At 48.8% G+C, this 10,344-nt stretch overlaps 1 protein-coding gene across 1 annotated transcript; it reads right to left on the reverse strand.

Moving 5' to 3' along the window:
* Nucleotides 1-2,464: 2,464 nt before the first annotated feature.
* On the reverse strand, nucleotides 2,465-10,059 carry LOC124664810. Its single transcript, XM_047202247.1, has 3 exons — nucleotides 9,376-10,059; nucleotides 3,426-3,605; nucleotides 2,465-2,530 (listed from the first exon to the last, which is right to left on the reverse strand). The coding sequence occupies exons 1-3, from the start codon at nucleotides 10,057-10,059 to the stop codon at nucleotides 2,465-2,467; spliced, it is 930 nt and encodes a 309-aa protein (XP_047058203.1).
* Between the last annotated feature and the right edge of the window lie 285 nt (nucleotides 10,060-10,344).

Genomic DNA, 10,344 nt, shown 5'->3' on the forward strand with positions numbered 1-10,344 from the left:
GGTTAGCATCACTCGTATGAGGTTGCATACCTTTTTCATGGAGTTTCCTATAATTGCCCCTAATTTTTTTCCCGTTTTGTTATTAAGTTGTATTTTCATTGGTACTAAGTTGTCTGGTTACGAATGATACTAGAAACTATGATGGGCAAGTAATAGTGCAATGTTGTAAGTCTCATTACCATAAATTTGTTGCTATTGAATATTAAATAATAGGCAACTATATGTGTACGAACTTGGTTTGCTACAATACTTAAGTTGGTTTTTCACAACAACTAAGTTGATTTTTAATTTTTTTTGTCGAAACATATACATATGGGATCTAGTTTTGAAGATCTCATTGCGGGAGGTCTAACGGTGAAAAAGGATTGCTATTTCGACAAACGGTTTAAAAGTTATGAGTTTTCTAAAAAAAATTGTATAACATTAAATGTACGTTTAGTCTCCACACGTGCTGAATTTTCTAATTTTCAGGATGAGTGCTAGACTGGAGTAATTAGCATCCGAGTGCTCCCTAGCCATGTCCAAGTATACCAAGATATAGTGGGAGATGGAAACACTACTAACTCTACACTAGTATAACAGCAAGTATACCCAAAACGGACTTATGGCTCTCGGGTGCAACGCACCCCCATAGACCAAAAAAAATATAATAATTTAAATAAGTCAAAAAAAATTGAATCTTCCCGGAAATAAAAGATGATCAAGTTTGTATTCGTAAAAAAAATGTTTGGACACGAAATGATTCCCATGGACTCCAGGGCAAAAAGACAAAATTATGACAGAAATAAAGTGAATAGTACCTGGTCATGGGACATTTCGAGTTTGTTTTTTTTTTGCCCAGGATAAAATAAAAGTAATTTCCTAGGAAAATATTTTGTTTCAGGTACAATACCTGATCATCTTTGATTTCCAAAAAAATTAAATTTTTTAAAACTTTTTTTAATTTTTTTATAATTTTTCCAAGTATGGGGGTGCGTTGCACCCGACAGCTCCTTTGTATTTCCCCAAGTATACCAAAATATAGTGGGAGATGGAACGGAAATTCAATTCGGCTCCCGGGTGTGTATGCTCCCTCTACCAAAAAATCATATTTCGAAATGTCGAAAATTTTGGACAAAAAAATCTACATGTACATCTCCATAATATACGTGTGTTCGTCAAGTTTCATGAAAAACCAATATTTTGTGTAGTCTATATAAAAAGGAGAAAGCTTATCTTGTGAAAAGCATTATTTTTAGCACTGGAATTTGTCTTTTTTACACACGTCACATGATAAGTCGATTTTTTATGAAACGACTTTGTGAGCACGTAGCACATGAAGATGTACGTGCGAACTTTTAGTTTCAAATTTTTAAAAATTTAAAATGTATGTAAGATGCATTTCGAAATATAGGGAGCATATGCATCCATGTTCCAAAACACCGCTCCCTGGAATTTTGATGATCAAACAAGTATATAATGGACATCAATACTAGGAGTCTATAAAATGCACACATATACTCAGGTATTTGAATATTTCATTATTTATAGAGATTTGCGGATCAAAAGTTACCTTCAGCTTAAAATAAAAGTGCGGTCAATTCACACAATGAATTATATGGAAAGAAAAGACATTTGGCCTACAAAAACCTGCACATATTGGGCAACCCACGCTTCTATTTTGTTTTGACCCAACCTTTCTTTTTTTCCCTTTTTCAGATTTATCCCGATATGTTAGAAGCAAAACCAATGTAGGAGGTTGGGGTTGCCTTGCGAGAAGTTCATACGCGGCGATTTTCTATTTGTGGCTGCCGGGAGTTGCAATCATCTCTTGGATGCGCATGCTGAATTATGTGCCTTCCTGAAAGCGATTGAGCTGCTGAACACTATGGTATATGGGGCGTGTCATTTTCGCGACAGGTTGTCTGTGCTTGAAGCAAGCTGTTTTTTTCAAATTCTCATGACCTTCCACTGTTGGAAACTCTGTTTAGATAAGCAAAGTATTTGCTGAGGTTAGAGTTTATTGAGTACCGGGTTGTTCTTAATCTCCATTCATGTAATAATCCAGCGGATGTGATGTCAAACCTTGGTGCTAGGGAGATCTATGGTGGCCACGCTGTGTGGCTAACTGATCTCCTGATCAATGTATTCCGTGCAGTGGCTGACAATGCTGTCGTGACCACAATTAATTGGAATGCAAGGTGTTCCAAATCAAAATTATAGAAGTGAGGAGTGGATCTTTTTTCCAACAAGAAACTCGCTAGTAAGCTTCCGTTTCGGAGTTCCTACGTAGGCTAGTTTGGTTCAACTTTGCGACTCAATGTTGGGCACTTTAGAATATTAGGAATAAACTAGCTATGGAAGTGAATATTATCAACAACCCCGCTGAAACGTTCTTCCATATGATCACTTATATGCAGAGGAGGAGGATCCTCGTCAAGCCAAGGGACCGAGGGATGCTGGACGTGCTGATGGGCGAGGTTACTTAGGAGCCTGCAGACGAGACTGCGAGCGGGAGCCTGAGAGCAGGGTGCAGCGGGAGCAGCAGATGCTGTTGTATCTTTGATGTTTATCATATGTGCTAGCCTTGCTGGACTATTTGTAGGTGCCTATGGTGTGTGTTGTTGACGCTTTATATTCGTGCGTGGTGTGGGGCTTGAGGAAGCCGTTTGTCGTGTCTTGTATTCGCACTATTCCGTGTTTGCTGCATGGCTTTATATATAAAGCCGGATCATTTGACCTTATGTTTAAAAAAAGTAAGCTTCTGTTGGGCACACGGTTGGATTAGTTGCCTGTTTAGAGTTTAGACAGACATGAAAACAGAAAACTAACACTAGAGGGCACCACGGTAAGCATGGTAGCTGAACGTGTGGTCGTTGACAGTTTCTATGGACTCGTTGGCGAAGAGGATGACGCCATGGCGACATCTACGGACGGCTGGTGGTCGCTCTTACATCGATAAGCTCGTCGTCATAATCGACAATGCCACTGCGGCATTGCGACATTTACGGGCGAGCAGAAAACATGTGATGACTGGTTATCTCAGTGGACTATCGGCTGAAGAGAACGTGGTGTGTGGAATGCATGGACATAGACCGAGCAGGACATGGACATGTGGTCGCTGATTAGTTCGATGAACTCGCCAACAAAGAGGACGGAGCCACGGCATGAATGTACAACGACCGAGCAGATATGACAATGTAAAAGTCATGCACCCACGTAAAATTTTCCTAGCTTCACCCTGGTTATCATTTGGATATACGTACATAAGCCATTATTTAAGACAGATGTGATCATGGAGTAAAATGTCACTATCAGACCAATACATATTCCTTAGAGAGAGAGAGAGAGAGAGAGAGAGAGAGAGAGAGAGAGAGATGCATGCACGCACATTCTATCGTACAACTTCTCTGAGTATTAGATAACAAAATGAACAATAGTATTACCTCAAGTTGAATTTCGGGCACAAAATCAAGTTCCAGCTCTTTCACACCAGTACACCTCCTTAGAACGGCAAATAAGCTAGATGCAAAGGAATGTCCATATCCTACAACACCCAGCGCCACGAGTGTAACATATGGAAACTTTGGCATGTGCTCCATCAAGTATGGGACAGTACATATGTCCTGTAGATTTGTAGTAATTCACACAAAAAGTTACATAATAGTTAGAAAAGATGAAAAATAGCACATTTTCTACAGTGACCCGCAAACAGGAAACATGTACACATTTTGTGTGTGATGGAGGGTTTTGGGTTGGGGGCATTCAAGGGGCTACTAATGATCAAATTCTCCCCCACTTTGAAGAGTTCAAGTTGTTAGATGTATATATTTGTCTATTGTAGTTTCCCCATATGTTAGGGGGTTTTCTGCATATGTGCACCTGTACATGTACTATATATTGTGGCCTTTGACCCCCTGATAATATAACAAGCATATTGCCCTAACATGGTATCAGAGCAAATATTGATCCTCTAGTCTCCCCCGGCCGACGTTGCTTGTTCCGTCCGTCGCCCGATTCCTTTGTTTTCTGCCCAACCAATTCCGCTCGTCCCCCGCGTGGATCCTCCCCGGCCGATCTCCCGCGAGCCGATTCCGCTCTCCCGCGCGTGGATTCCCCTGCTGGTTGGCCCGCCCGGCCGATTCCCCCGACGCCGACTGCTCCCGCCGCCTCCCGGATTCGGCCGATCTCCCGCGAGCCGATTCTGCTCTCCCGCGCGTGGATTCCCCTGCTGGTTGGCCCGCTCGGCCGATTCCCCCGACGCCGGCTGCTCCCGCCGCCTCCCGGATTCGATCTCCTGCTCTCCGCCCGATTCACCGCCTGCCTGCTCTCCGCCCGATTCCTCTGCTTCTACGCTCCGCCCGACGCCCTGCTCGATCCCGCCTGCTCGATCCTACCTGCTCGATCCCGCCTGGTCTACTCGGATCCCGCCTGCTCTACTCCGCCTGGGTCCCGCTCCGCCTGGTCAGCGCTGTGCGCCGCCGGCTCTCCCCGACGCCAGGCCGCTCCCGTGACGCTCCCCGACGCCAGGCCGCTCCCGTGACGCAGGCCCGTTTTCTCGTCTGTTGACTTCGTTCTGAAAAAAAAAAAAAAAAAAAAGAAAAAAAAAGAGGAAAAAAAAAAAACTATGTCTTCCTCGGGCTATGTTGCGATCCCTCGCTGCCCGGTGATCTTCGATGGCGCGAATTACCCTGATTTCGCTGCCTTTATGCGCGTCCACATGCGCGGTCTTCGTCTTTGGGGTGTGCTTTCCGGCGAGGTCTCCTGTCCGCCGCGCCTCGTTGCTCCTCCGGTGCTCGTTGCACCGCCACCTGTTGCCCTTGCCCCCGATGCTACTCGGGCGGATAAGGATGCAGCCAAGAGTGCTGATGACACTCGCTCCGGCTGATTATGACCGGAAGGTCCGGGACCACTCTACTGCCGTTGCGACTTACCGGCAGGATCCGACCGAGTACACTCGGTGGATTGATGAGGATGCTCGTGCTCGCCGCTGTTCTTACCTCCAGTGTTCCGCCTCGCGTATGCTCGCTGAGTTTATGGGTCTTCCCACCGCTGTCTGCTCAGTGGGCTTTTCTTCGTCGGCGCTATCGGCCGTCCGGTGATGCTCTTTACCTCGTCCGTGGTCCGCCGAGAGCATGCTCTTCAGACAGGGTGATTCTACTATTGATGAGTTCTACACTCGCAGTGCTCGCTATTTGGCGCCGGCTTGATTCTCTCCGTACATGCCGTGTGTGCCACCTGTCCCTCGCTGTCTGACTGTGCGCGCGGATCTGGAGTTTCAGCGCGTTTTTGAGTTCTTGTCGCGGCTCCGTAAGGAGTTTGAGCTGCGCCGGGCCCAGCTGCTTGCCCGTGGTCGTGTTCCGCTCTCCGAGGTCCTTGCCGAGCTTCGTGCCGAGGAGACTCGTCTTCGTGGTGCTGGTCTTCTTGAGGTTCCCTCTCGTTCTTGCTGCTCGTGGCCCTCCTCGTGCCGGTCCGCTCGTGGACCTCCTATGCCGCCGACTTCGTTGCGGCCTCCGGCACGGCCGACACGCCTACTCCTCCATCTCGGGGTCGGCGTCGGCCCCGGCAGCCTCGTGGTTCGACGTCACCTCCGTGCACCTACTCGTGGCGGGCCCGGCCACACTATCTCTACTTGTCGGCGAGAGGGATCCCAGCTTACGCCCGCCGCACCTTACTCGTCGTCAGCTGGCTCTTCGGTGTTCTTCTCGCTGTTGCGCTATCTCGATCGGGACATTATCCGTGGTCTTCGTGGTCCGCTCGCTGGTACAGTGCTCTTCCTCGACGGGTACTCGCTGGTTCCGTGCCCGGCTCTTCCGGCACCGCGCGACCACCTTCTTCCACACGATCGGTACGTCATCCCCGTGGTATCCGGATTCCGGAGCTTCTTTTCATATGACCTCTGCGTCTTCTATTCTTTCTCGCTCTTCGCTCTCTTGTTTCGCCTCGTTCATGTTATCACGGCCGATGGTACCTCTCTCCTCGTTTCCGGCCGAGGCACTCTTTCTACTACCTCTTTCTCTCGTTCTCGATGTTTCCCATGTTCCTAGTCTTAAGATGAACCTGTTTTCCGCTAGTCGACCTATCGATTCTGGTTGTCGCGTCATTCTTGACGCTGATTCTTGTGCTGTTCGGGACCGCCGTACACGAGGCCCTGGTTGGAGCTGGCCCTCGCAGCCTTGAGTCCCCGGGGCTCGGGAGTTAGACCGGCTTCGCGTTCCTTCCGCTGCCACTTCATCGCGCGCTTCTCCTGCGGTTGCTGCTTCGTCACTCGGATCTTTTCAGCAGGTGGCATCATCGGCTGGGTCACCTCTGTGGCTCCCGTTTATCGTCATTAGTTCGTCGTGGTCTTCGGGGTCCTGTCTCGGGAGATGTGTCTTTGCATTCGTGTCAGGGTTGTAGGCTAGGCAAACAGATTCAGCTTCCCTATCCTACTAGTGCGTCTGTATCTCAGCGACCTTTTGATTTAGTGCATTCAGATGTTTGGGGTCCGGCTCCCTTCCCTTCGAAAGGGGGTCATCGATACTATATTTTGTTTATTGATGATTTTTCGCGATACACCTGGTTGTTTCTTATGCACTCTCGCAGCGAGGTGCTTTCTATTTATCGGCGTTTTGCAGCCATGGTTCGTACTCGGTATTCCACGCCTATTCGTGTGTTTCGTGCCGACTCTGCTGGAGAGTATATCTCCCAGCACTCGCGTGGTGTTCTTGCCGAGCAGGGCACCCTTGCCCGGTTCTCGTGTCCCGGCGCCCATGCTCAAAATGGTGTCGCCGAGCGTAAGCATCGTCATATTCTTGAGACTACCCGTGCTATGATGATTGCTTCCTCTCTTCCGCCGCATTTCGGGCTGAGGCTGTCGCTACGTCGACTTACCTCATTAACATTCAGCCTTCTGCTGCCCTTCAAGGTGGCATTCCTCTCGAGCGTCTTTCTGGTTGCTCTCCAGATTACTCGACACTTCGTTTATTTGGTTGCGTTTGCTATGTTCTTCTCCCTCCTCGCGATCGCACCAAGCTGACCGCTCAGTCCGTTGAGTGTGTTTTTCTCGGATACAGTGATGAGCATAAGGGCTATCGCTGTTGGGACCCTGTTGGTCGTCGGATGCGCATCTCTCGTGATGTCACGTTTGATGAGACGCGTCCCTTCTATCCTCGTCCCACCTCGGGTACTTACCCGGTGGATGATATCTCTTTTCTTCTTTTCCCGATGCACCCCCTGCTATCCCGTCTCCTCCCCCTCCTAGTCCTCGATGCGTCCCCTTCGGCGCCATCCTCTCCTCCGTCTAGTCCACCTAGTACTCCTCGTTCTCCGGTTTCGGATCCTTCTGATGTTGTCCCTTCTTCCTCTTCTTCTGATGAGTTGTCCTCCGCTGATGACCTTCCCCCTTCACGGCCTGTTCGTCAGCGTCGTGCTCCAGCTCGTTACTCTCCTAGTCAGTATGGTCTTTCTATTGTTCCCGAGCCGACTTCTTATCGGGATGCTGAGCGTCATCCTGAATGGCAGCTTGCCATGGCTGAGGAGATCGCTGCGCTTGAGCGCACTGGCACTTGGGATCTTGTTTCTCCCCCTTCTGGTGTTCGTCCTATCACGTGTAAGTGGGTCTATAAAATTAAGACTCGCTCCGATGGATCTCTTGAGCGCTATAAAGCGCGTCTTGTGGCTCGTGGCTTTCGGCAGGAGCACGGCCGTGATTATGATGAGACTTTTGCCCCCGTGGCTCATATGACTACCGTGCGTACCCTTCTTGCTCGTTGCTTCGTCTCGCCGCCGGTCCGTCTCCCAGCTTGATGTTCAGAATGCTTTTCTTAATGGCGAGTTGAGTGAGGAGGTTTACATGCAGCCTCCTCCCGGGTATTCTCGTTCCCGATGGGATGGTTTGTCGTCTTCGACGTTCTCTCTATGGTCTCAAACAGGCCCCTCGTGCCCGGTTTGAGCGCTTCGCCTCTGTGGTGACCGCTGCTGGTTTCTCTCCTAGTCTTCATGATCCCGCACTTTTCGTTCACACTTCTCCTCGTGGACGTACTCTTCTTCTTCTCTATGTTGATGATATGATCATTACCGGTGATGATCCCGAGTATATTGCCTTCGTCAAGGCTCGTCTTCGCGATCGGTTTCTTATGACTGATCTTGGTCCTCTTCGCTATTTTCTTGGCATTGAGGTTTCCTCCACTTCGATGGCTTTTCTATCTCTCGGGAAAAGTACATTTAGGATCTTCTTGCTCGTGCTGCTCTTGGGGATGAGCGCACGGTCGATACTCCTATGGAGCTTAATGTTAAGCTTCGTCCCTACCGATGGTGATCCTCTTCCCGATCCCACCCGTTATCGCCATCTTGTTGGGAGTCTTGTTTATCTTGTCTGTCACTCGTCCTGATATTTCTTATCCTGTTCATATTCTGAGTCAGTTTGTCTCAGCTCCTACCACTGTTCACTATAGTCATCTCCTCCGTGTTCTTCGTTATCTTCGTGGCACGATCACTCGTCGCCTTTTCTTTCCCCGTTCCAGTTCTCTCCAGCTCCAGTGCTATTCGGATGCTACGTGGGCGAGTGATCCTACGGATCGTCGTTCGCTTTCGCTTACTGTGTGTTTCTAGGTGGTTCGCTTGTTGCTTGGAAGACGAAGAAACAGGTCGCAGTTTCCCGTTCGAGTGTTGAGGCTGAGTTGCGGGCTATGGCTTTGTTGATTGCTGAGGTGACTTGGTTACGGTGGTTGCTTGCAGATTTTGGGGTTTCTGTTACGACACCCACTCCACTTTTGTCTGACGAGTACAGGTGCTATCGGTATTGCACGTGATCCGGTCAAGCATGAGCTGACCAAGCATATCGGTGTTGATGCTTTTTACACACGTGCACAGGTCCAGGATGATGTTGTTGCGGTTTATTATGTGCCTTCAGATTTGCAGTTGGCGGATTTCTTTACGAAGGCACAGACTCGAGCGCAGCATGATTTCTTACTCTCCAAACTCAGTGTTGTGGATCCACCATGAGTTTGCGGGGGGTGTTAGATGTATATATTTGTCTATTGTAGTTTCCCCATATGTTAGGGGGTTTTCTGCATATGTGCACCTGTACATGTACTATATATTGTGGCCTTTGGCCCCCTGATAATACAACAAGCATATTGCCCTAACACAAGTCACCTTGAATAACTAATAGTATAATACGCTACTTTGTGAGTTCAATGTCAACTACTGGATAGAATGGGATTGGGTGCACTAAGCCATGCTGCAGGGATATGAGCAAACCGAAACAAGTGAGAGCTTTCCAAATATACCATGGCATATACCTTAAGTTTGTTTTTTTGAATCTTGAATATTCCTTAAGTCGAAACTCTATGTTATACTCATCATCTATTGGGCTATTGGCACACTACAATGATGGCATAAGAAAGTACTAACCTTCGGATAGGAAATCATGAGATCAAGACTGTGGATGTCCACAAAGCGCTGTAAAAGGGTCATGCCATAGTGGTCGTTTTCAAAAGCCTCATCTTCTCCATCTAGAATATAAAGCTGGATGCCCAGACTTTCGAGATGTATCACCTTGTCAAGCTGGATAGAATTTGGATGATAATAATTCATCCAGTCGAGCGACGTCAGCTGAGGGGCAGAGATGTTGGCGACCGATAGCTCTGGATTCAGAGTATCGGTAAAGCAGTTGCTCACTTTTAACCTAATGAGTGCCGGTGCCACGACAGTGAGCTCCTGTAAGCGAACCAGATCCAGCAGCTCCACACGTACAAGAGTTTCCGAGTGGATGTTGATGCTGTCCAGACCCCGGGCATCGCCGACGCGGAGGGACTCCAAGGACGGGCACCGCTGCGGGGAGAGAAGATCGTCGAGCCCGGACTGGCCCTGCAGCCGGATGCCGATCAGCTGCAGCTCTTTGAGCCGGGCGAATACCCCGGAAGGCGGCAGGGCGAGGCCAAGAGATCCAAGATTGAGCACGATGCAGGTGGCCTTCTCGAAGCAAGGCAGATCAATGGCGCATCTTTCCTCGGCCTGGGTCTCGGCCTCCCGCCGAACCTCGACGTGTATGTCGCCAGAGAGGCTGCGCGCGGCGACATGGAGCCAAGCCAACATGGATTCTGGAGACGGGTCGTCGGTGAGCGCGATGAGGAGGGTTAGGTCCGGCGCCTCATGGGCTGCAAGCGCGGTGCACCCAAATTTCAAACTTGTAATATATAATTAAATTTTAATGAAATCTATTTTCGTGCACTTTTATATATTTGGGTGTGTGTTTGGGGATGCGGCTGGAGAGCGACGTCCCCAAACACGACATGAAGAAGACGCGTCCTCCAAAGACTCGATCCAGCATCCTTTAGGGGACGATTTGGCGGATGCGGTTAGAGATGGGATTTTTTAGAC

The sequence above is a fragment of the Lolium rigidum genome, chromosome 6, assembly GCF_022539505.1.
Source record: "Lolium rigidum isolate FL_2022 chromosome 6, APGP_CSIRO_Lrig_0.1, whole genome shotgun sequence".
Lineage (NCBI taxonomy): Eukaryota > Viridiplantae > Streptophyta > Magnoliopsida > Poales > Poaceae > Lolium > Lolium rigidum.

Coding starts and splice junctions, on each gene's coding strand:
- LOC124664810 (XM_047202247.1), bottom strand. CDS start 10,059: ATGTTGGCTTGGCTCCATGTCGCCGCGCGCAGCCTCTCTGGCGACATA. Junction 3,606..9,375: donor TCATGATTTCCTATCCGAAG/GTTAGTACTTTC, acceptor ACAAATCTACAG/GACATATGTACTGTCCCATA. Junction 2,531..3,425: donor TGCCCGAAATTCAACTTGAG/GTAATACTATTG, acceptor AAGATACAACAG/CATCTGCTGCTCCCGCTGCA.